At 45.5% G+C, this 25,706-nt stretch overlaps 1 protein-coding gene across 10 annotated transcripts; it reads left to right on the forward strand.

The window, feature by feature from the left end:
• The first annotated feature begins 370 nt into the window (after positions 1–370).
• On the forward strand, positions 371–25,320 carry LOC309382116 (heterogeneous nuclear ribonucleoproteins C1/C2). 10 transcript variants are annotated; one of them, XM_081933598.1, is made up of 9 exons: positions 376–586; positions 6,047–6,072; positions 11,293–11,565; positions 19,735–19,810; positions 20,406–20,453; positions 23,262–23,422; positions 23,700–23,801; positions 24,652–24,809; positions 24,906–25,320. In XM_081933598.1, exons 3-9 carry the CDS (start codon positions 11,325–11,327, stop codon positions 24,987–24,989), a joined length of 870 nt encoding a protein of 289 aa, XP_081789724.1. In that variant the 5' UTR covers positions 376–586; positions 6,047–6,072; positions 11,293–11,324; the 3' UTR covers positions 24,990–25,320. The 10 variants fall into 10 exon arrangements, with proteins under 10 accessions (XP_081789731.1, XP_081789726.1, XP_081789728.1 ...); XM_081933606.1 differs by having other exon boundaries at positions 377–586; positions 19,735–19,849; XM_081933605.1 differs by having other exon boundaries at positions 371–586; positions 24,652–25,320.
• The last annotated feature ends 386 nt before the right edge of the window (positions 25,321–25,706 follow it).

Genomic DNA, 25,706 nt, shown 5'->3' on the forward strand with positions numbered 1-25,706 from the left:
TAGCAGCCTATGACAATGTAGTCTCAAATGATTGAAGGGAGTTCTAGCCATAAACAGAGCTAGCCTTGGATATGGGTGGGACCTAAATGAAATGCCGACGAGAGCAAAAGACTGCAGCTAAGGGAAACAGTTGATATGATAGTCCCGTGGTGTAATCTCACCGCGAACAATAGCCACGCCATACTGAGTGACAGCACATGTATCCTATCCTGTTTTGGAACCTCGCCTCTTTCCTTTGCCCTCCCCTCGGTCTTATCGAACCAGCTTGCTTCGTCTTCCTCCCACCTCCAGCCCATCCTCGCCGTGCGCTGATTGGCTTCGCGCTTGATCGGTGTCCAATGAGCGCGGTCGGGGGTAAGAAGAGTTACCTCAGAGAGCGGACGAGCCGTGAAAAAAAGAGTGGGCGGAGCTTTCCCAGACCCGGCTGCGCGGCGCAGAGGGCAGCTGTGGCGCCATTTTGTGAGGCGTTTGGAGCACGGATGAGGCGAGCGTAGCTGTGAAAAAGAGAGGGCGAAGCGGTGTGCGGTTACAAAAATTAGTCATTTAGATAAGCAAAGCGGCGGCGTGCTGGATCTGGGGCCTCCCGGTGAGTTCGTTGCCTGAAGAAAAAACGACTGAGGGAAAAAGAGTGGCGACGGTTCTTCCCCCCCCCCGCTTGTGAGTGTGTGTGTGTTTTGTTTGTGGAGGGGGAGGGGAGTTTGGATAATGGTATTGCCCACACGCCCCTCAGTTTTGGTCTCCGCGGCGGTCTTTTTGGACTCGCACCTCCTTTCCTCCCCCCTCCATTCACTGTATTGGTGTAATCCAAGCCGAGGGCTTATTTGGGAGAGACCATTATGCTGGGCACAAAGGGGGGAGAAGGAGGACTGCTTTCATGATTCTTCCGTTCTGCGAAAGAGAGGAAAATGTATGTGTGTGTGTGTGTTTGTGGTACGTTATGCGTGAATGAGGTTGTAAGAAGCACTCAACGTACGGGAAGCGATAATGGAGTGCGCCTCGCCGCCTGAATGTATAAGAAGCGTGTGGAGGGTGCGCGCGCAGGTCCCATTCGCAGGTATGGCTGCCGCCTTAAGACACATGCTTGGATGGGGCCTGACCTTTATTGGCCGTTCAGGGTCGGATCTAATTCGCCTAATCTGGCTTTGACAGGCCAGGAAGACAAGATGCCAAAGGCCTCAGCAAGGTGGCACGCAGCCAACCGGATCCAGGGAGGCTAAGCACAAAACCAAGGGGGGGGGGGGTTGCTTGGATGGGAGACCACCAGGAGATCCCAGGGCTGTTAAACCGACCTTTAAAAAAAAAACCTTAGGAGGAAAGTAACAGTCTCCTTATTTGTTAAAAAAAAATCTAGATATTTCTTCGTTAAGGAGCAATATGAAGATTTTACCAGGATTTTTTTTTTGAAAAAAAAACCACTCTTCATAGGCCAGCGAGGCTGAATTGCAGGTGGTAAAATGCCTAAAAGACCCTGAGCTTGTCGATTAGAAAGTTTGGCGCTTCGAATTCTTAGTGTAGATCTCCATGAGCAGGGGGTTGGACTAGATGACCTCGAAGGTCCCTTCCAACTCTGTTACTATTTACTGCATCAGAATTTGCACACTTTATTGTACAGTTACCACAATCAGATTATAATGTAAGTCAGATTTTTTAAAAAAACGCAGGCACTCTTCATAGGCTAAATCACAGATGGTAAAATGCCTAAAAGCATCAGAACTGGCACACTTAACACAATCAGGTTGTGATTTTTGGGGGCAGTTTTTTTTAAAAAAATGTGCGTATTCTTCATAGGCTACCAAGGCTAATTCGATGGTAAAACGCCTAAAAGCAGCAGAATTGGCACACTATATAGGTTGGGACCGTTATCTGACCTACATTTATGTTGGAGCAATAAAAATAGGTGCAATTTCATGAATTACTACAATAGATAGTTTAAGGATTTGGCACTTTGGGGGTGCATGTTCATTTTGAAACAAGTACATAGCATTTTTAGGAATAGAAATATATTCCTTAAGTGTAAACAAAGGAAGTTGCATTCAGTATGTATTTGCTCCCACAAAAGATTTGACATTCTTTAAGTGACACAAACTTCCGAAGGACCTGTTTTATATTTCTAGCATAAAGGCAAGTTTCTGAAATTAGCTTGGCTATTTATTTGATAGAAAGGAACCATGCTGTATTTGCCAACAAAAATGATGCAACTCCTAATGCATTTCTTTGTTGAACTTGTGTTTAATTTTTTTTAACTTGCGCGAGCCAGTTCGCACCAGGCCTCAGATTTTGGAGGAAATCTGTAATTTTTTGAAAACCAGTTGGCAGGGTGGGATATTTTGTATCTCGTTCTGTCTCTTCGTGTTGCTTGCAGTCCCTGATATGAAAAATGAAAGTTTGAAAAGCAGTTTGTATTGTAGGATAGATTAGTCTCACGTTGAAAGCCACAACGTGTTTTTTTTTTTGGCAAGAAAGCCATGCCAATCTTGACACTTTTCAAACAGTGCGGTTGCAGATTGGCCTGACGCAAGAATTCTGCATGTGTGTTAACAGAGCCCCAGGTTACCTTGCTACCAGTCCAGTTATTGAAGTTGTAACGTAGGAGGTGGAACTGCAATGCAAATAACCTAAGAACACTCTGGATACGCAGGACAGATAATCCTCGGCTGAAAGCCATTTGAGGTTGCAAGAGCACTGAAAATGTCTTCACAATCATTTTTCACACAACCCTTGCAGCATTTTCAATGGTTACAAATTTGGACACTTGACAACCAGCATGTATTTATGATACATGCAGTGTCCAATCGTGTGATCCCTTTTGTGAACTTCTGACAAAGTAAAGTCAACCCACTTAAACTGGGTTTAAAGTTAACTTGACAGCTGCAGTGATTCACTTAACAACTGCAAGAAAAACCGTAAAATGGGCTAAAATTCACTTAACTGTCTTGCTTAGCCGTGGGCTCATCTGTGGTCATAAATTTGAGTACCACTTATAGTTCAAAATTTGTTCCTGAATCTCATCATAGCACCTCCTCGGCATGTAATCCTCAGCATGAAAAAGACACAGATTTACCATTCATAAGTTGCACGTTACACACACACAGGTCAATGATGAAATTTTCCGATATTCTTATTGTACTGCAGTGGATGAGATAATGGTAAAGATTTGCTCTAGGCCAGGATTTAAATCCACAACTAGGCAATCCTAAATGAATTATCTGGTCTTTGACCATCCACCAATACGGGTACAACCACAGTTTAAGCCCAAAATTGAATGTTACTAAGTGAGACATTGGTTAAGTAAGTTTTGGCCCAGAATTGAATGTTACTAAGTGAGACATTGGTTAAGTAAGTTTTGGCCCATTTTGCAACCTTTCTTGTCCAATTTGTTAAGCGAATCATTGCAGTTAAGTTAGTCATATGTTGTTAAGTGAATCTGACTTCCTCATTGATTTTTCTTGTCAGAAGGTCTCAAATTGGGATCACATGTCCCCAGGACACTGACCATCATAAATATGAACCAGTTGCCAAGCATCTGGATTTTAGTCACATGATCTTGGAGATACTGAAATGATTGTACCGTGTTTCCCCGAAAATAGGACAGGGTCTTATTTTCTTTTGACTTCCGAAATAAGCACTTGGCCTTCTTTTCGGGGAGATAATATTATTTTTGAGGTGCAGGAGGCGGCGAGTGTGGTCACCTCAGGGCTGCTGCTGTGTTGTAATATTGTCAGGGAGGGCTTATTTTAGCGCATGCGCTCAAAAGCCCAATTGGGCTTATTATCCGGGAAGGTCTTATTTTCGGGGGGAAATAGGGTATGTATGAAAATTAGTTCTGTAAGTCACATTTTTCAGTGATGTAACTTCGAACCAACTTGTAAGCCAAGGACTACCTATACACTCTTTTCCCATTTTTAAACTTAATTCTTTTCCTAGCTTTCTGTTACCAAAACCTACCTGTCCCAACCGTCAGGAAAGCTTCCACGGCCACACGCAACTTGAATTGCTCAACAACTTGTGTAAGCTGATCTGGAAAAGCTTTTTCTGAGTAGAGAGTTAGGTTTTACTCACACGTTACTCTGATAAATTCCAAAATGGCTTGTTCATAAAGCTTGCACCTTGCTGCATTTGGGATCAGACTGATCATTTGAAAGGCAGGCTGTTTCTCCTCCAGACAAAACAGCACTGAGGTGTCAGGGGAAAGTGAAATTAATACCCTGGAGTTACGACAGTTCACTTAGTGACTTCAAAGTTACGCAATAACCCCCCCCCCAAGTGTTTACAACGCAGCCCCAAAATTGCCAATGTTGCAGCACCCACAGCACAGCAATTGTTCACCCTTATGAACAACTGCAGAGCCACCACAACTGCCTATCTGTGCTCCCCCCCCCCCCCCAGGTCTCCACAATTTTCTCCCTCCCATCCTGCTGCACCGGGCTCGACTTGCAAAGATCTGTCTCCTCTCTGCCACGGTTTCTTTTGAGAGGAGGACGATTTCACTTCCAGCATCCGATCGACTTGCAAACGTTTTGCGCGGAGGCTGGAAGCTTCTGGGGGGGGGGGTGTCCGTGATATCACGGGACTTCAGGCTGCGAGATTAGGGGCCCCCTCCTCCCCCCGAAGCTTTGCTTCTCCACGCAAAACGTTTGCAAGCTGCCAGGATTTGCTTTGAGGGAGTGAAATCGTTTTGCGTGGAGACTGGAAGCTTCCGGCCGCCATGATCTTGCACAGCAGACTGGCTGGAGAGAAGACCGCTTGCTTGATCTTCATAAGGTAAGTGACCCGGCGTGGCAGGATGGTGGGTGGGGAAACCTGTGGGGATGATGAGGTATGTCAGTGGGGGAGGCCTTAAGCAGATGGCCTGTGCCATCACCAGGCTCCCCACGGCCTTCCCCACCCTGAGAGACCTCATGTGTACTTAACGACCGGTGCATTCAGTTAGCGAATGCATGGGCGAAAGCAGGGAATGCTCACATATGCAATTCACTCCAACAAATCCTCGGGTTATGAATGTAATTGGCGGGCTCTATTATATTCTTAACCCAAGGACTATCTGTAATTTAAAATAGGCAAGGGTGAAAACATAGGTGCGTGACTTCTCTGCCCCAATTACCTGGCATTTGAGTGCTTGGTGAGCGGAAAGGTAGACAAGTGGTGATATCTGAATTCTAGCAATCTCTAATGCTGGGGCTTTTACCTAGCAGAACACCTGCGCATGCCCTTTTTGTATATACCTTGTTTCTTTTCCCTTGATCAGTGTGTTTGTGTGTGTGTGTGTAGTGTGCACCTACTCAGTTTTCTTCCTCTTTGCTTTAGAGATCTGTATGAGCTACCTATCACAAGCTTGCAGGTGACTTTGAAGTCGACCTGTTGGCAACAAGCAGACATGGCAAGACCTTAGTCACGCTTCAGCGGCTGCTGTGACCTGGGAGTAGCCACATGGGACCGGAAGCTGGGGTTCTCTGGGGCGGGGGAGGAAACTGGGAGATGTGGGCAAAGTTTTCTGGGGTACCCTTGACTCATCCTGTCCCTTCTCCTTTCACAGGGCAGCAAGGAGAAAACCCCCAACCCTTCCTTCACTGGAGCTCAGCTTGTTCTTATTTTATTTTTAAAAAAAACCCTACCCACCCCACTACACGCATCTCCTCTCCCACTGTCTCAGTACAAGTTTGTTTGAATAAAACGGTGCCTTTGCGGCCCAGTGTTGCCTTGCAGTCAAGCAAAAAAAAATGGATTGAAAAATGTAATTTTGGGGGGGGGAAATCACCTTTTTTTTCCCCCCTGCAGCAGCTGGGTTAGAGGAAGAACCTTTTAGCCTCGTATCAGCTGGCCTTTCTTAGGCCATTTTTAGAATGAAATGGTGTTCAAAAAGGGCTTGGATTATTTTCTGCCAGGAACTCTCTGTCCTCTGCCAGGTTTTGCCGTAACCGTGGCTGGAATGAGAGCTTGAAAGGGGGGGAAAAAAGGACAGAAAAAGAAAAAAAAAGCATTATTGACTGACCTTTTTACACCTCCCGTTTTTCTAATCTGGGCTATTTTTATTTTTGTTTTTTTACAGCGAGATTTTTTTGATCTTCAGCTACAGTAAGTTATTCCAATTTTTTCCATTTTTTTTCCTGCCTTTCCACTGATTTCCTTTTTATCGTTGTTGCTAGTTACTTTATTGATATTATTGCTGCAATAATGGTGGTGACTGTGACTATGATGATGTGTTTTGCTGATGGTGATGATTTAAAAAAAAAAATTGACTGCTGATTTTTAACCAGATGAAAATGGAGTTTTTCTGAATGATCCTAACTGACTCTGGGCTTTTATATAACCCCTTGGGGAGGAAAAACATACATACCAGGTTTTTAAAACACTTGTTTTTTTTTTTTTTAAAGAAAGTGGATTGATCGCATTTAACTCTTTTTTCCCCCCTCCCTCACTGATTGCCTGGCTGCCAAGAACAGAACCTGATAATCTTTCCAGAACTTACTTGAACAACTCAGGAAGTTTCTACGCTTTTTTATTTTTATTTTTCATTTTTAATATTTTATTTCTATTCGATTTTTCAATTGTTGCTGCACTGTTGCCTGTGGGGCTGATCACTCTCTAGTAGTGACAGCCTCTCCCCCCCCCCCCCCCCAGTCAGAGGCCCCACTCCGCCCCTTCATGCCCTCTCAGTTCCCGTCCTGGTCTTTCCCTCTGCACCGTTCTCCCCCCCCCCCCACAAGCGCCGTCATGGATGCCCAGTCTGGAGTAACAGAGGCAGCTACCAGCGGAGCCTTGCATGGAGCAGGGGCATACCCATCTTGGCTGATGGTAAGGGGCTGCGTTGGCTTCATTCCAGGCCATCCCCTCTTAAAGATCTTGCTTAAAGTGTATGCACCTGTACGGCGTTACCTGAGGGCACTGTTCGAACCCTGGCCTCAAAATAAATAAGCACAATGTCCTTTTCGGGAGCGTTAATGGAACTGCATACAGGTAGACTTGAAATTGCAAGTATTTGTTTCGTGGCCGTTCAACTTTTAACGACGGCCCCGGGAAAAAAAAAAGTGGCTTAAGACCGTTTTTCACCCTTACAACCGTTGCAGCATGCCCATGGTCACATGGTCAAAATTCAGGCCCTTGGCAACTGGCATGTATTTGTGATGGTTGTAGTGTCCTGGATGATCCCCATTTGCGATCTGCCCAACCAACGTCTGATAAGCAAAGTCAGTGGGGGGAATACCAGCTTCACTTCATGACTGCAGAATTCATTTAATCTTAGCAACTGTGGCACAGAGGTCATAAAAGGGGGCAGGACTCAACCACTGCCTTGCTTAAGCAACAGAAATGAACGGGCTCAATTGTGGCCGTAAGTCAAGGACTACCTGTAATGTGTAGATCCAGCTGCTCACAGAGATGATTGATCTTGGGGAAATGGCAAAATACATTGAAAGCTAGTGGAGCTACAATAGACTCCAATACTGGGTTAAACGATCTCCCGTGTTTTTTTTTTTAAAAAAAGAGTCTTCCAAATTCAGAATTGTGTAGGATACATGTAATAAAAGTTGCTTTCTTGGAATTTCAGAGTACATAGCTATAAAATAATGGCCACTGCAGTCCCCCGAGGTTTTCTCAAATGCTTTGCAAATATCACAAAATGCAGTAATAGTCTGCTGAAATATGCATAAAGCTAAATAAAGGGAAGGAAACACAAAAGACAACCAGGCACTGTTTGGGAAGTTGTGTCATAAACAACAAATGTAACGTTAACCAATATACTGTGGGAAACGTGATAGAGTTGCTACTCTAGAAGTTTCAGAATGCAGGAAGTCTATAATATAGTACGGGGCTCTCCAAACGTAGCAACATGAAATCCTTGTGGACGTCAGCTTCCAGATTTCTGCCAGCCATGCTGGTTAGTGAACTCTGGGAATTGAAGTCCACAAGTCTTTAACATTGCTAAGTTTGGAGAACCCTGATGTAGAAGAACAAAATTTTGTAGGAACTCCATGGGAGGCTCTTGAATGGTCACAAAAAGTGGGTCAGTTTGTCCCTTCTCGGGGAAAGACATCTTAAAATGTTATGCTCTAGCAATAGAACCTGGGAGTGAAGATTATTTCTAAATAGCCCTTTATCTTTCTCCATCTTCACTGACCAGGGGTAGAGGCTTTTTTTAACATAATGGGTAAATTTGTTAAACAAATTATGTGATACCTCTGCAAAACATTTAGCTTCCAATACAGTTTTCATGGATTCAAATTTTACAACAGTTGAGGGCTTATTATGAGAGTTCTAGTGACCAGCAACAATTTTGCTTCATGGCCAAACTCATTTGCTTTGTGTCTTGTGAAGAGGCTGCAGGAAATGGGGTTATTTAGTTTTGAGAAGATTTAACCCATGGAAAGTTAAACAGAAGGCCTATATCAGTCCAGAACGTAGGATTTAAATTAAAGTATTTAAACTACAGGAAGGCAGATTCTGACTGAAAGTATTAACAAATAGGCATGTTTAGTATTGTCATATATGGGGAAAGAAATGACCTGTTATTTATTCCCCATTCAAGATGTTTGACTCGTTGAGCAGAATTTCTTGTCTCTTGTGTATAGAGCAGTGGTTCTCAACCTGTGGGTCCGGGACCCCTTTGGGGGTCAAACGACCCTTTCACAGGGGTCGCCTAAGACCATCGGAAAGCACATATTTTCAAAAAAAAATACGGAAAACAAAATAATTTTATGGTTGGGGGTCACCACAACATGAGGAACTGTATTAAAGGGTCACTGCATTAGGAAGGTTGAGACCCACTGGTATAGAGAGTCCACATCAACCACCGGACATCTATGTAGTAGTCACTCTCCCTAAGTCTGATCTACTTTACAATTTTCAGCAAAACCTGGAGATGGAGCTACCACCTTGAAGTCCTAAAGAAAAAACAAGAGGTGTAGGCCACACAGATAAATTTATATTGTAAAAGACTTTCCAGTAAAGAAACCGTTCCTGGCACTTGAGGCTGCTTAGGGCTTTAATTCATTTTACTTTTTTTTTTTTTCTGGGCTGATTTAGCTAAAATAAATACCACCTGGCTTCTGCAGAAATCGAAGTTATTTTTAACAGAAGAAGGGAGGAGCAATGAAGCAGACAACCCGTTTCAAACAAAAAAGCTTTTGCTGTGCTCTTCGTTAGAGGCATGAGGGTTTGGTTTCTTTGAAGCAGGAGACGTTGAGTGGAAGGAAAGAAGGCTTAAGTGGATTTGTTTAATTCTGTCTACATATAGGTCAAATCAACGCTGTGATTTCAGTGTTTAGGGACAAGTCAGTTATCAGGCAGCAAAGAGAGAACCTTAGTCAACTGGACTACTAGCCACAGGGTTCAGTTCAATACTGGCAGTGAAAGTCATTCCTACTTTAAATCTCGTTTCACTCGTCCGCCTTGGGGCCCTTTGCTCTTAGTTCATGTGTGCACATGTGCATTAAACGTGCACCTGTCCTAGATAGCTGTGTGCTCATTAGCTGGGACTGAAGGGTTGGGATTGGCAGAGACAAAACATGCAGCCTTCTGGGAACTTTGTTGCAAGAAAAAGTTTGGAGCCTTCGACAACCAAATCCAATCTTCCATCCTTCACTTTGTCTCCTCCCCTTCAAAGTTTAGACTGTTGGCAAACAGAAGCCGCCTTTCCATTTTAATAACATTGTTGATATAACCCGGTGTTGCCCAGGTATTTATTTATAGAGAGAAAATGTCCGGACCACCAAACATAACTTCAAATGTTGTTCCCCTTACCAGAGGGAGCCCCCTTGTGGAGTACTGTGAAGTCGTTAGCATGGCACAGTCGAAGTACAGTGGAAGCCATTTGAAGGCACAACAGGCTGTATCTTAACAGAACACCCGCCCTTAGGGGTGCCTTACCTCCCACAGTATTTCTTTCCAGAGAGAAAGTCGTCTGTGTACCAAGTTGGGTTGAAATTGCTGGAGGCGTTCCAGGGTGATGCTTGAACATAGACAATACATACATACATACATACATACATACATACATACATACATACATACATACATAAGAGAGAGAGATAGATTGATTTCTGTCCTGTAAGCAGCCTGAGGGGAAAGTGAGTACAGTATATGGATAAAGAAAACGCTACTCCGGGCCCTTAACAAAATTAGACTGTAACCAGATATGCCTCCCTTGAGAATTTGCACAGGAGTGAAGTTCCAGCTGGTGATAAGCTATTTGTTTGTTTGCGGGGAGGGGCTTCCTCAAATCACAAAACAATGCATAAAATGGACGTTCAGGTATTTGAATCCAAAACCGGACGGTCTGCTTTGGATCTCTGCACAGTCTGTTAGCAACAACTTATTAGAGGCTGCTCCCTTTTTCTGACCTTCACGGCCCCTGCATGTAACCAGGAGAAGTCAAAGCTTTCAGAGAGCTACTAGAAAGCACAGCGTGCATGGCCATGTACAGAGCACCAGTACGTCACCCTTCTAACACACAGCCTAAATCTGTGGGCCAGAGACTTGTGGTAACATTAGTTCCTTCGTGTAAATCTCCTAATTTGGGTTTGGATTGCCCTCTTAACTCTTAACTTTCTGGCATTGAAGGTGAAGGGTAGAACATGCAGAAACCCGAAAACGTTAGGTGCCCTTTATTCATAGATTCATCTCCATTGTAAAGAAGAAATCAGGGAAGATTGCCCCTTGATAATTTTATTAATAGCCTCTGAATTGAAGTCTGCTGGGCTTCTTGCATTTGTCTTCTCCATGCCGCTGCTTGTATTGACCAAAGCACGTATTGAAATGGTAGATTTGGGTTTTCCTGAGAATGCTGCTTGGAGCAGGACTAAGGTAGGAGTCGAGTTGACATTGTTCAGAAGATGCTTGATGCTGGGGGGAAAAAAAGGAAGCAGTTTGAGTTGACTTGTACTGAAGGCCATTGCATCTCTTAGGCAAAATTATTTTCATATATCCAATCCTTGTACAGCTTTTTTTCCCCCCTTGAGATAGCGGACTATGGTAGGCTAATGGTTAAACATACCTCTCTTTTCTCTTAATTTTTACTTTTCAGGAAAGAGTTTTTTTCCCCCTAGTGTTGACTTTTTTTGGGGGGTACCAAAACTACTGTATCTTATCCCTAGACAGGATGCACCTGAGATTTCCCAGCGTGCTTCACTCTGGTAGCTTTTCCTTCTGAGAAAGTGCTACCTGGCAGCTGAGGCCCCCCCGAAATGTGTGCGTTTTGTGTCTTTTGTGCAGTTGGGTTATATTGTGTAAAAAGCTATGACATCTGACCGTTTTCCTTTCGCTGACCCATCTTTTTCTCCCTTTCCCTGGCCTCGGCAGCAGGTTAGCCTTTCTGCTGCGTTGGGTGAGCTATGGCCAGCAACGTCACCAACAAGACAGATCCCCGTTCTCTCAATTCCCGCGTCTTCATCGGAAACCTCAATACCCTCGTGGTCAAGAAGTCTGACGTCGAAGCCATCTTCTCCAAGTACGGCAAGATTGTGGGTTGCTCCGTGCACAAGGGCTTTGCGTTTGTGCAGTATGTGAACGAGCGCAACGCCCGCTCTGCAGTAGCGGGAGAGGATGGCAGGATGATAGCAGGCCAGGTCCTTGGTAAGTAAGGCGACTTCCAGGGTTGGCCCTTCTGGTTTTTCCGTCCTCCCAATGAATTTGCCGGCGGCGGTTCTTCTAGCGGAGAAGAACTTCGGCTTGTTTCCCTTTTTGCCTTGTTCAACCCGGGGTCTGCTAACAGTTCCCTGTGCAAACAAGATACACGTTGCAGCCTTTTTGTGTGTGTTTGTGTGTGTGTGTGTGTTAAGAGGTTTCTGGCATTGTAGGAATATAAAACGGAGAGTGAAAGGAAGGTAGAGGCAGTTAATAGTGGACTACAGAAGGAATAGACATCCAGCTCTTGCTTATCAATGGAGAGCAAGTGGCCAGTTTTAAGATTCTGGGTGTAATCATAAAAGAGGACTTGATCTTGGGCGCTCATATTGCAGCACCGGTCAAAAGGGCCCAGCAGAGATTATACTACCTGAGGCTTCTCAGGAAACAACTGAACGAAAAACCGCTGGTGACTTTCTACCACTGCACTTAGAGAGTATTTTAACTTACTGCACTTGTGTATGGTTTGCCAATTGCACAGTGGCAGATAGGACAGCACTCCAGAGGGTCAACGTCATTGCCCAGAGGATCATGCGTTGCCCTCTCCCCTCTTTGGAAGAGCTTTACAGCTCCCGCTGCCTTAAGAAAGTTCAAAACATCCTTAAAGATCCATCCTTATCCTGGGCAACCTTTTTTTAAACTATTACCATCTGGCAGACGGTACAGGACAATAAGAGCAAGGACCAATAGGCTGAAAAACAGCTTCTCTCCCAGGGCAGTAACTCTATTGAACTCTACTGTATAGTGCAATATTAATGCAATATCAGGTGTTTTCAATTCAATTGTACAGAACATGAAAGATTTTATGTTTTTGTTTTATTTTTATAGTTTTCTTGGGTATGATGTACACTGAAGATGGCATTTAATTTCGCTGTATGAGGTGCAATGAACAATAAACCAAACTAAACTAAACTAATTAAATATACTGGGGAGGGAAGAAGTTTCAACCTTCCTACAGAGTAGATTTCTAATCTGATCTACCCGATTGGGCTGACAAGCAGTCACAGAATGCAGATTTTATAATGGAGAACTCTTACCTAAATGGAAATATTCTTCTTGGCCTGTCTTTGCCTTGATTTAGGACAGCGATGGCGAACCTTTTTTGGCTCGCGTGCCATAAATGGGGGGAGTGCAGGGGGGTTGTGTGCAGGCGTGCTGCACCCATAATGTAATGCGCGACCCCTCCAGTGCGCATGTGCGCACTACAGGCGCGACACCCCCCCCCTATTTTTACATGCTTTTTTCGCTCTCCCCGGGCTCCAGAGGCTTTATAGGAGCCTAGGGAGGGCGAAAACAGCCTCTCCCGCCTCCACGGACACCCTCCGGAGGCATCAGGGAAGCCTCCGGACGGTCCCTGAAGCCTTCGGAGCGCTCAAAACAACCCTCCGAGCAAACAGGAAGTCACTTCTGCTTTGCTCGGAGGGTCGTTTTGAGCGCTCCGAAGGCGTCAGGGAAGCTCATGAAGCCTCCGGAGGGCCTCCGGGGGGCGGGCGAGGCTCGTTTTTCCCTCTCCAGGCTCCTATAAAGCCTCTGGCGCTTGGGGAGGGCGAAAAATGGCTTTAAAAAAAGGTGAATTTAGCTGGCCAGGGCCTTGCATGCCCTGACAAATGGCTTCGCGTGCCACCTGTGGCATGCGTGATACAGGTTCGCCATCACTGATCTAGGAGCTTTCTGCAACCTGGAACCAGACTAGAGAAAAGCACAAACATATGTCTTTTTTTTAAAGGGTATATAAAGGCACAGGGATGCTGTGGCTCAGTGGCTAAGATGCTGAGCTTGTCGATCAGAAAGGTCGGCTGTTCGGTGATTCGAATGCCTAGCGCCGCGTAACAGAATGAGCGCCTGTTACTTGTCCCAGCTTCTGCCAACCTAGCAGTTCGAAAGCTTGTAAAAATGCGAGTAGAAAAAATAGGAACCACCTTTGGTGGGAAGGTAACCACGTTCTGTGTGCCTTTGGCGTTTAGTCACGCCGGCCACATGACCACGGAGACGTCTTCAGACAGCACTGGCTCTTTGGCTTTGAAACGGAGATGAGCACCCCACCCCACCCCAGAGTCGGGAACGATTAGCACATATGTGCAAGGGGAACCGTTACCTTTACCTTAAAGTTTGTTGGCTTCACCGAGCGCTGGACTTTGTCTGAAACCAAACTACTAAAATCTCACCACCACCAGAACGCAGATTCCTTCCTCTCCTGCCTATTTACAGCTCTGAAAATAAATGTCGGAAGAAGGAGTAGCTCGGGAGTGTTTTCAGATCATCTGGGCTATCATGCTTGACATACTAATAGTAATTTTTTTAAAAAACTTGGAAGCCAAGAAGAAATTCAAGGTTTCCCCCTTCAAGAAAAGCTGCCTTCCCCCTTCTCAACAGTTGTTGGGACCTGCCTGTTAATGTCAGGTACAAAAAAAAAACCTTCTCTAGTTCAGACACGCTCAAGCCTTGCCGGAGAGAATTTTTCCTTTCTTTTCCGAAGGCAACATTTTTTCCCCCTCTGCCAGCAGAAGACAAAATTGCTGATGCTTTTCCCACTCAATATCCCACCCCCCCCACCCCCCCCAAAAAAGATTTTTTCTTTTAGCTTATTCTCTCGCTTCCCGCTTAGCCGGTTGTTTATGAAAGGTGATATTAGGTTTTCTTTGGCAACAAAAGCGAAGAAGGGAGTTTTGTGGGTAACCTGAGCCTCTGACATGTTGTATTTTACTAGCACGCGACGCAGTTTGGATCCTCCTGCTGCTAAGGAGGCAGCTCTTTTCGCCCCAGACTGCCCTGGCTTTTTATAATGGCGGGCCACAGTTTGCGGGGAAGTATAGCTAGTCCTCGACCTCAAGGCCACGAGGGAGCCGAAAACCTCCCTTTGTTAAGTGAGACCTTTGTTAAGTGAGTTTTGCCCCCTTCATTTTATGAGATTTCTTTCTTGCCAGCTGTTTTTTAAGAGTTGAGTTGTTCAGTGAAAGCGCTGCAGCTGTTAAATTAGTAACACGGTGAAAGGAATCCGACTTCCTGGTTGACTTTTGCTTGTCGGAAGGTTGCAACCACATGACCCCCCCCCCCCAAGACACCGCAAGGGTCACAAATAGGAGTCAGTGGCCAAGCACCTGAATTTTGATCATGTGACCCCGGGGGGGGTGCTGCAATGGTCGTAAGTGTGACAAATGGTCATAAGTCACTTTCCCCCCCCAGTGCCGTGGCAACTTTTGAACGGTTGTAAGTTGGAGGGCTTCCTCTATGCGTTTCTGCTTTCCATGGCTGCTTTTGGAGGGCAGCCCTGTATAACGTCAGGTGGTCCACCTCTGAGATAGGGGCATTCTCTTTCTCCCTCGCCGCTCCCATTTTATGCAGTGTGCCAAGGATATTAACCGGGTGTTGTGCACCAACACGTAAGGAAATGTTTGCAGGCATGCTGCTGTGTTTACCCAGGAAAGATGTTAGGCACTCTCTCTCTTCGTTGGCTGCTCCCAAAAAATAAAAGCCCGACCATCCTATGCCAGACTAGATGAGCTGTGATAGTACAGTGGTTGGAAGGCAGTATTGTAGGCTAGCTCACTGTCAGTAGTTCGATTCTGACCGTCTCAAGGTTGACTCAGCCTTCCATCCTTCCGAGGGCAAAAAAATGACCCAGAACGTTGGGAGCGGGGGAGCCAACAGGCTGACTCTAAACTGCTTAAGAAAGGGCTGTAAAGCGTTGTGAAGTGGTATATAAGTCTTAAGTCATCGTCTTTTAACGAGCCCATAATCCCTTGTGGGGTGAAGTCTGGGCAACTGAATGGAGCTAGCTGTTGTGGTCCGCCGGCGGCCTGCAGAAATGACACAGAAGGTTGGGGAGGAACATGGGCCAGTCCTGGAGTCTGGGGAAGGCTCGGACGAGGGCTCTGTGTCGGAGGCAGATAGGGGGCCAAGGCCATCTGGGAGTTACGTGTTGCCTCCAAAGTCGGACATCAGCGAGGCAGAGGAACAGGCTCCCCCTGTTCCTAGTGCGCGCATGCGTAGAGCTGCCAGAGGGCAAGAACAGTTAAGACAGAAGGGACGACTAGGGAGTAAGGCTTGGAGGTGATTAGCCCCTCCCATAGGATATAAAGAAGGAGCAAAGGGACGTTAGCCTTTGCAGGAAGCAACTTGTTCATGCTGGTCAGTTTACCTTCTGAAGCTCCGTTTTGACTCTTTGCTCCGTGTGGCCTTGCCAAGCTAATTGCCAATCAAGGAAGGTAAAGGTGGGTGCTTTTCAGTCTTATCCCGAAAGACTTTGGCAGCCTACTGTAGGACTCTTTACAACTATTTGGGACTCATTACTTGCTGTGAATGAACATAATTTACAGCCTTCGAAATAAAAAGAGGGCTTTGGGGACAAAGCATGTGCTTTTTACTGTATCACGAAGCGTAGGTCAGAACACTAGCGGGGTGTTTTAATGGCCAGATGCCCTTCCCGTTGCCAATGCGGAGTTTTGTTCAGTAGATGTATTTTCATTGCGCCCAGAGAGAGAAATAACTGCCTCTACCTAGGATCGAACGCACAGCCGCCTCTTGTAAGGCGAGAGCTCCACCTCTAGCTCCACCGCACGACTCCCGTATAAGTCTAACTGCTCTTGCTATTTTAATTTGGATTAGACTCTATGGCCTCCAAGGCTTTCCCAGTTCTTATGATTTTATCAATGCTTAGTTAACAGAATAACATAGTTGGAAGGGGCCTTGGAGGGACTCTTTGCTCAAGCAGGAAACCCTACATCATTTCAGACAAAACGTTGTCCTATCTCTTTTTAAAAACCTCCAGTGTCCACAACTTCTGGAGGCGAGGGGTCCCACTGATTGATTGCTGTAATTGTCAAGAAATTTCTCCTTAGTTTTTGGTTGGATCTCTCCTTGTTTATTTTCCATTCATTGCTTCTTGTCGTGCATTCACATAAAGCAACGCTTTATCTAATTTACCAATGATACAAGGCTGAGAGTAATGTGATTTAGGTTCAGAAAGGGACACGCCTGAACATAGGCATTGAAACCCTAAAATCAAATTTTCATGTTGATTTGGGAAGAGCGGTTCGTTGTATGTAGGTTTCAGAAATCCATCACGCAGTTTGTGTCCAAAATATCTGTCTGCCTCTCGCAGAGTTTATTTGGCTTTTATAAAGTTTTTACAAGCAAAGCACAGAGCAACAACACATTGCAATAACAGGTTCACTCCCCCAAATCTTCCCTAGAGAATCAAGAATACTATTCAGGCCAAGGATACCTCATGCCTTTGCTCTGGTGAATTAATGAGCTAAAGATAACGGCTGTGCATCACCTTTCCTTTATTCCTGCATTTGGTTCTGCTAATTAGGTGAGCTTGTAGGTTTCCAAGATAGCCAGCTACTGAGGTCATGGTAGTTTCTACGCATGCCCTTACGTAAGCCTTACCTCTCATTCCTACAGTTGTATACATGGAAAAAAAGTGCTAGGCATCTATTGGGTAAAACCTGGGGTAGTAAGGGGGTTGCTTAAAAATTAACACAAATAGGTTGCCTCAGGAAAAGATTACTCTCCAGTTCATGAATAGTGTAATTCTGTTCTGTTCAGTGCCAGGCAAAGTATATTTGGAGTTTTGCCTTCGGATCAAGGCTCCACAGTTTAAGAAGAATGTTCACTTACATAAGGGCAAATGTTTTCAACGGCTGGGATTGCTTTGCTGGGATTACAAAGGTAAACTTCCAATATTTGAAAGGTGGTCAGGCAGAAGACAGAGCCCAGTTATTCTTAGCACAAGAAGAGTTGAAATGGAAGGCAGATTTGAGCTAAACCTTTAAAAGTATACAACAGCACTGTTTAAAAGTGGAGCAGAGACCCTTTGAAGTGGGTGGACCTTTGCAGGGTGCATTCGATTTCAATCTTGATTTCAATCACGTTTTGAGCTAAACCTTGAAGTATACAACAGCACTGTTTAAAAGTGGAGCAGAGACCCTTAGAAGTGGGTGGACTTTTGTAGGGTGGATTTGATTTCAATCAAGTCGATTTCAATCTTGTTTTAAATCGTGATTTAAATCACAATTTAAATCATGATTTAAATCACAATTTAATGGACTAGAAGACCTCCAAGGTCCCTTCCAACTCTACTATTGTATATTGTATTGTATTTAAATCACGGTTTAAATGACGGTTTAAATGACGATTTAAATCACTAGTAAAAAGGCTTGATTTAAATCAACTTGATTTAAATCATTATTTTTAAAAAGCAACTGTCATCTCTGCCCCACAACGGCTCCTCTATCTTCCCTGCTGTTGACTCACCGACAGTCCCAATATTGCAGAGTATACAGCCTCACGCTACATAACTAAGCTCTATTTCATGTTGAATAAACTAAATTATTAATGTATCTTAAAGAGAAAACTATCTTTAGATGTTTACTCCAAAAGCATTTTATTAAAATAAATTTGATTAAAAAAAATTAAAAATCCGATTTAATTTTTTTAAAAAAAAAAATCATTGATTTTTATCCACCCTGCTACCAGATGTGCAAATTAAGGCAAGAGCAGCTGCCAGCGTTATGAATCGACGAAGTAAGGCAGCGCCTGTGGGAGATAAAGGTGGGAGGGTGTCTTGAAGCCCACCCCCTCTTTTGTATTCAGAGCATCCATCCTTCTAAGTTAGTGCCTGGCAGCCTATAGTTAACAAGCACGTAAGTGTTGACGAACGTGTGGCTGAGCGCGAGAAGGAACAAGTGCACAGTGTAACCGATGAAATTTTGCGGTTAACTTGAAATTCCCCTTGGGGTTGGGGGTGGGGAGAATGAATGTATTCCTTGTATTCCAAAGAACCAGTTTGCCCTTGGTTGAAAGGGGTTGGAATGTCTCTCTAATTAATTCGCCAGCCATTGACCACGGCTGTGTATTGTCTGCTCTTCGCCTTGCCTATCTGGAAAACCCAGGTAGGAAGCGAGGGATTGGGGTGGTGGGGCTTACAAGATCTGTATGCCTTGACAGGCTGTGTGAATGGGTGACCACAAACTGAACCCCAGAACGTGTGGAACGCTTTTCTTTTCCAGATATTATAAGTAAAGACAGCTGGTAGATAACAATATTTTCAGCCGGTCGTCTTTCTGGTGTTCTCGAATTGTTATAACCCTAAATCTCCCAGCAATTAGCTAGGAACGACTTCTTTTTTTAAAAAAAAAATATGCATTTTCCTTTAACATATGTATTTTATAGTGTATTGTCTGGGTCCTTTTACATATACATAATAATAGTAATAATATTCTTTGCTTGTATATATAATAATATCCTTCCAGCTTCTAATGTCTACCTTTATTATCCTGTTTCCCCAAAAATAAGACCTCCCCGGATAATAAGCCCAATCGGGCTTTTGAGCGCATGCGCTAAAATAAGCCCTCTTCTCTCCTCCCTGAAAAGAAGCCCTCCCAGAAAATATTGCAACGCAGCAGCAGCCATGAGGTGACCACGCTCGCCACCTCCTGCACCTCAAAAATAATAAGACCTCCCTGAAAATAAGGCCAAGCGCTTATTTTTTTGGGGGGGGTGTCAAAAGAAAATAAGACCCTGTCTTGTTTTCAAGGAAACAATGTAGCTAACCATTGATAAAACAAATGCCAAGTTTAAAAAAATGTTCTGTGTCTTCTTTATCCTTTATCTTTAGCGTTAACCTATCCATGTCTGCACAATCAAATGGTTTTTTTTTTAAATTATATTTTCATCTGAGGGAGTTTCTTCATTTTTCCAGGGTTGTACAAATACAATTCTCGCTGCTGTCAAAATGTGTCGTATCAAACATGCCTGCCCTTTTTGATATTTTTTTATGGCAAAATAACTCACAAGAATATTTCTAGTTTTAAATCTATATTGTTGCTTTATCCTTTTCTCTAACTCTGTACGTATTTTCGTCCCCAAAATTATTATTATTTTTTGGGCCTTTGGGCAAGTCCACCAACTATGGTAGTACAAGCCCGGGCGTTTGATTGCATTTTCAACATTTGGCGGACATGTTTTTAAACCTCTCGGCAATTAGAAATGAGAAAAATTATTCTCCTCGGGTGAGAAAAGCCGCATTTACCCGCATGGCAGCAGAATTGTGATTTCTCCCGAGGGCCCGTGGAGATCCTAGGTTTCAAACTCGAGCTTCTGTGTCTCGTTCAGATATTAATCTGGCTGCCGAGCCGAAGTTGAACCGGGGTAAAGCTGGGGTGAAGAGATCGGCCACAGAGATGTACGGGTCAGTAGCTGCACCACCTTCTCCGTCCCCTCTAGTCAGGTCGGGATCCTTACGTTTACATTATTTTTAACTTCTCGCGCTCTCTCTCTCTCTTTCTTTTTTTTTTTTAAATGTCCTAATTTAATTTTGGAATGGGCTCTGGAATGAGCAGTGCCTCTGGCTTGCCGTACTGTCCAGCTTGGGTGCAAGATGCAATGTCTGATTGGGATGGGTGCGTGCATGCGCCTGTGAGTCTGTGCATGTGCTTGGAGCGATCCAGCTGACTTTCAGAAACCGCAGTGTGGCTTTGATGTATTTGGAGTGGATGAGACCGGGGGGGGGGGGGGAATCACAGTGCCGAGCGGCAGATGGCTTTTTTTTTTAAGCAAAAGGGGGGGAAATGCAGGGAGGGGGAATTGGGTGAGACCCTGCTTGCTTTCACTGTTGCATTGTATCTAAACTGTTTCACTTTTTTGCTAAATTGGGCTGGGGGCGGACTCCTCGTGTTGAAAGTTTAAAGGATTGTCTTGTGATCCCCAGCCCTTTAGAAGGGGGGGCTGGGGTCCCCATACCCCCCTACCCGAGACCTGACTGTGTTCCACCCTTCGTCTTTCAGGTCTTCGTTTGACCTCGATTATGACTTCCAGCGTGACTATTATGACAGGTAAGTGGGGTCAAATTACTCTCCTCCGCTTTTGTGTTTTGAATCCTGGTGGGGGAAAGCAGCTTTGAACTGAAAACCCCAGTCCTAGAAAACAAAAAAAAATCTTAGGGCTCCGTTCACCCCCTCCCCAAAGCCTTCAGTGTGGACCCCACAAAACTCCCCAAAGTTGTTGCCCAATTGCACAGGCTCAGTTGTGCATGACATTAGAACAACAACCGATCTCCGCTCCTTCCGCAGTAAACTGAAGACCCACCTGTTTCGGCTAGCCGGCCTGGCATAACTCGACAACTTATCCACCCCTAGGCCATTTTTTAATTGTTAATTTTAGTTTTTAAACTATTAATGTTATTGAGGTTTTAACCTTTTTCAGTATTGTAATTATTTATTTATTTTTTACCTCCTCTATATGACACTGTGTTGACTGTTGCTTGTGTACGTCGCCCCGAGTCCCTGTGGGGAGAGGGGGCGACTAATAAGTTTAATTAAATAAATAAAATAAATAAATAAATGTGTTTGAGAGAGAGAGAAAGAGAGATGTTTATCAAAAACATGACTGGATAATACAAATACTTGCATTCCGTTTGAATTAAAACTTAATTAGGTTGTTAGCTTAGCTTAGCTTAGCTCCACAAAATAGCTTTCATGCCCTCAGGGCACACAACTCAAAAGGCTAGACGGCAATTCTTCGCCAAAAAAGTTATTGCTCTTGTGGCTGGCAATCACGCCCTCTTTTCAGCAGTTCTACTAAAAGGCAGCACGAGGTTCTCTCTCTTTCTGGAGGTCGTTTGTATTGTCTAGCTCATTCTCAGAAATGTAATGTTCGCGCATTGAGCAAGAGCCCGGGTTTTGGCAGTCTTGTAGCCACTGCCAAAGCTGCTGGGGGGAGGGGGGAAGAGGAAGAAGATGGAGGCAGTCCTTCACCAAAGGGATGGGTGCTTTGGGTTCGTGAAATGCTCCTGGAGCGTTCCCATAGTAAAGATGCCGTCAAGGCTGAATTTCCTGCAGATAACAGCCAAAGGGAAGAGGCTGAGAAGCTCTGAGGCAGGCTATAAATTAGCGGTGAAATTCATTCTCCACTTGGCGGTTAGCGCTGACATCTTCAGATAGGCTTGAACCACCTTAAGCAGGGGTGTCAAAACGAAAGGCCCGCGGGGTGCTTAGATCTGGCTTGCAGAGCTGCCCTGGAAACCACGAAGGACCGGCCCACGGTGCCTCTGCCAGAGAAAACGGAGCTCGGGATGGCCGCATGCAGACAGACACGCACCGTTTTTGGCTGCGACGGCCTCCTGCAACCACCTGCCAGCGAAAACGGAGCTCACGAAGGCTGCACCGCGGTCCTCCCGACCTCCCATTTTCGCTAGCACAAGCGTTCAGGCTACCACAGATGCTCCCGACACGAGTGACGTCGAGCTGGCCATCCTCCTCTCCCCCCCCCCTTCTCGGTTCCCCCAAGGTCAAACACAACCCTGCTGTGGCCCTCAATGAAATCGAGTTTGACACCCCTGAGATTTGTTAGGATCATTCTGAGTCGGTAGACGGTCTCAGTTGGCACACATCTGTTTCGTAATATGATAAACAATTCTCTGGGGGGGGGTGTGGTTTGAGACAGAAGCATCCTGGAGCATTACACACACACAGACACACACCCTCCAGTAAAGTGTTGCTGTAGAACAAAAGTACAGAACTCAGGTCCCTGATGGTCTGCATGGAGGCTCCCAAACATCTTAGGCTCAAACTCCAGATCCAGTGAATCAGATTCGAAATTATAAAACAACACGGGGGAAATTGTTGGAACCTGAGCATATTCATTCCATTTAATTCATGAGAGGGTGAGCTTAACGCTCTCATCCCCTTGTGTGCCCTTCTCCGACTTCGCAGAGGATATCTGGGCACGCTCCTTTACCTCCCAAACGTTGAGATGAATGGGAATTAAAACTCTTTGAGATCCCTTGCCCTTCAAAGTTAGGAAGAAAATGGGTTGCCCTTGACTGTACTAACAACATTTAAGAGGGAGATTTTGATCAAATGTTTTCGGAGAGAGGGGAAAGGAGCAGAGTTGAAAGTATAAGAGCTCCATCACTGGAGGTTTTTGAAGAGAAGACTGGGCAGCCACCTATCTGAAACGGTATAGGGCAGTGATGGCAAACTTTTTCGGCGCCGAGTGCCCAAACCGGAATGCGTGCACAGGTGCCAGAGTGCCAGAAACCCTAAGAACAGCTGGCTGGTGCAAACGTGCCTGGGTTTTTTTGGCTATTTTTCGGGCCGTAGTTTGGGCCTGAAAACGACGAAAAATGGCCCACAAACAGCCTGAAAATCAGCCTGGGTTTTGGCTCTTTTTCAGGTCTTTTTGGGGTCGTTTTTGAGACCATTTTCAAGCACTTCAGCGCCCGCGAAGACCAGCTGGTCTACTCCGGAAATAGAAGACCAGCTGGCAATGGCGCAAGTGTTCACGGGGCCCTGTGGGTCATATCTGCAACGCATGCCATAGGTTTGCCATCATGGGTATAGGGTCCCCTCCTTGAGCAGGGGGTTGGTCTAGACCTCCAAGATCCCTTCCAGCTCTACTCTGATTCTAAAATAGTTCTGGACCGTCTTCTTTAGCCAGGGGATATATTTTGGGTGTAACAGAAAGCACCGAGCTGTTTTCAAAGGAGTACATAATGCCCGCAATTAGCTTATCTTAATTAGAAGAAAGGTATTTTGGGAAACCTCAAGAAGAGATTTACCGCAAAGCGGTTTTGAAGCTAAGGTATGTGTGTATATATATATATATATATTTTCCCGCCTTCCTTTTCGGATTCTCCTTAGGATGTACAGCTACCAAGCACGAGTGCCCCCTCCGCCCCCCATTGCCAGGGCCGTGGTCCCTTCCAAACGCCAGCGGGTTTCTGGCAATACCTCTCGCAGAGGGAAGAGCGGATTCAACTCCAAGAGCGGGCAGCGGGGATCGTCCTCCAAATCTGGGAAATGTAGGTGTCGGAACGTTGAGCAGGGTCTACAGCAAGTGGGGGGGGGGGGGGTTTGCAGAGATTTTGTGTATTATTTAAATTGGGTTCTTCCAAAGTCTGCTCTCCTCCCTGTTTTTCAACCTGGCTGCAATGCCTCTTCGAAGAGAGAGGAGGGCTTTTAGAAGATAAAGTGAAAAAAAAAATTTGTAGGCGTTTCCTGGAGTATTTGATGCTTATTGAATACGCGCCTGTGCTGAAACGTCCCGTGAATTGAGCATCCCTCTCTTCTGTGTTGCAGTGAAAGGAGATGACTTGCAAGCCATTAAGAAGGAACTGACCCAGATTAAGCAGAAAGTGGATTCACTTCTGGAAAGCCTTGAGAAGATAGAGAAGGATCAAAGTAAGTAGTGGGAGGGGAGAGGGAGGGGAGGGGAGAGAGAAACTGCATGGTGATCCGTGTGGGATTCATGCGTGGCTTGAAACATTTGTTTAGGGGTTCAGTCTCCAGGGGAGAAGGTGCGCCACGAGATTCATGTTTGAATGTGGACAAAGCTTATGTCGGGAATGGCTAGTTTTTTGTGCCATAGGTGGAATTTGGGACACCTTGTAGGTACAGAGGGGGTTTCTCTAGTTACAGTGTGGCTTTTTATGCTGCAACCTTTAAAATCCTTCCTGCCAACCTCATCCGGTCCCCCAAGATATTCTTACCCCATTGTAGGAGCACATGCCTCACTCGAATCTTCCACCCTCCTTTTTTAAAGACCCCATAATCCTTTGCGGGGTGGAGTCTGGGCAGCTGATTGGAGCTGAGGGTTTACTGGCCGGATGCTCTTTCTGTCCCCAGTGTGGAGTCCCCCCCCCCCCCCGGCAGATATATTCTCATTGTGCCCAGAGAGAGCGAGAGAAATATTTGCCTCTACCTAGGATCAAACTCACAGCCTCCTGATTGTGAGGCAAGAGCTCCCCCTCTAGGCCACCACACCACTCGCAGCACTAGAATCTTCCATGCATGGAGGAAAAGCTTTTTACAGCAGCTTATCCAGCAGGATACGAACGTCAGAAGTTGCTGTTTCCCAAAAATATTGGGATGGTTGAAGGGGGTGGGAAGTTTGGATCATCTTTCTTAAGGGTTAACACACACACACCTTTGTAGTTTCACTGCTAGCCAATAGGCAGGAGGCCCAAATGTCCACGAAGCCCCAAGCCGTCCAATGTTTCTAATTCCCTGCCTGCCTTTCCTCCCTTCCCAGAACTGAAGAACGACAAGTCGGAAGAAGAGCAAAGCAGCAGCTCGACCAAGAAAGAAGAGAGCAATGTGAAGATGGAGTCCGAGGCCGGGGCAGATGACTCGGCTGAGGAAGGGGACCTGCTGGACGACGATGACAACGAAGACCGGGGAGACGACCAGGTACGAAGCTGGAGAAGGCAGAGAGCCTCGAGTGAGGATGGCGGCTCTCCCCGTTTGCTAACTCGGCTCTTCTGCCTGTCCCCTTCTCTCTCCCAGTTGGAGTCCATCAAGGGCGACGACAAGGAACCGGAAGAAGGGGAAGACGACAGAGACAGTGCCAATGGCGAAGATGACTCCTAAGACCCTAACATACCTCTCTTCCCCCTCTACTCCTTGGCCCACATGGCGTTCTTCTGATTGAGCCTCTCTCGCATCTCACTGTCTCCTCTTCTTCCCCTCCCCCCGCCCCCATTTGCTGGCTGCTTCCTCACTGCCCTCCTCCCCCTCTCGCAGCCCCGTGTGTTTTACAATGTTCGTGTCTTCTGTTGGCATCGGCCCTTCGTCGTCGTCCCACCTCCATTTCCCTTCATCCGCTCCTTCTAGTTCAGTTCCATCCCTTGTAATTTTTTTCCTCTTTTAATTTTGATACCTCTTTATTGACTTAACAATAAAAAAAGACGTATTGTTTTTAGACGGCTGGCTTGATGTGTTTTTGGTGCGAGCGGCGTTCTGGGCTGGATTGGGGGAGGGTGGGTGGAGAAGTTGAACCCGAAGTAGCATTTTGGCAGATGTGTGTTTTTATTTATTTACTAGCTGATAAGTCAGCATTGCCCAGGTATTTTTTTATCCTAATCCTGTATTAGACAGGAAAAGCCCTGATGATGTTGAAAATGTCCAGACCAAACATAATTTCTTGTTCTGACCCCCCTCTCCATGCCTGTGAATAAACCAGAACACAGGCTTGGCTGTTTGCCACTGTTTAATTACTGAGATAACAAATCCTTTGGCTGAGGGCCCAGACAACTCACATTCAATAGAGTAGCTTTGCAGCAACCCAGATAATTCAAATGAAGCAAC

The sequence above is a fragment of the Natrix helvetica genome (assembly GCF_964273705.1).
Source record: "Natrix helvetica genome assembly, chromosome: Z".
Taxonomy (NCBI): Eukaryota; Metazoa; Chordata; class Lepidosauria; order Squamata; family Natricidae; genus Natrix; species Natrix helvetica.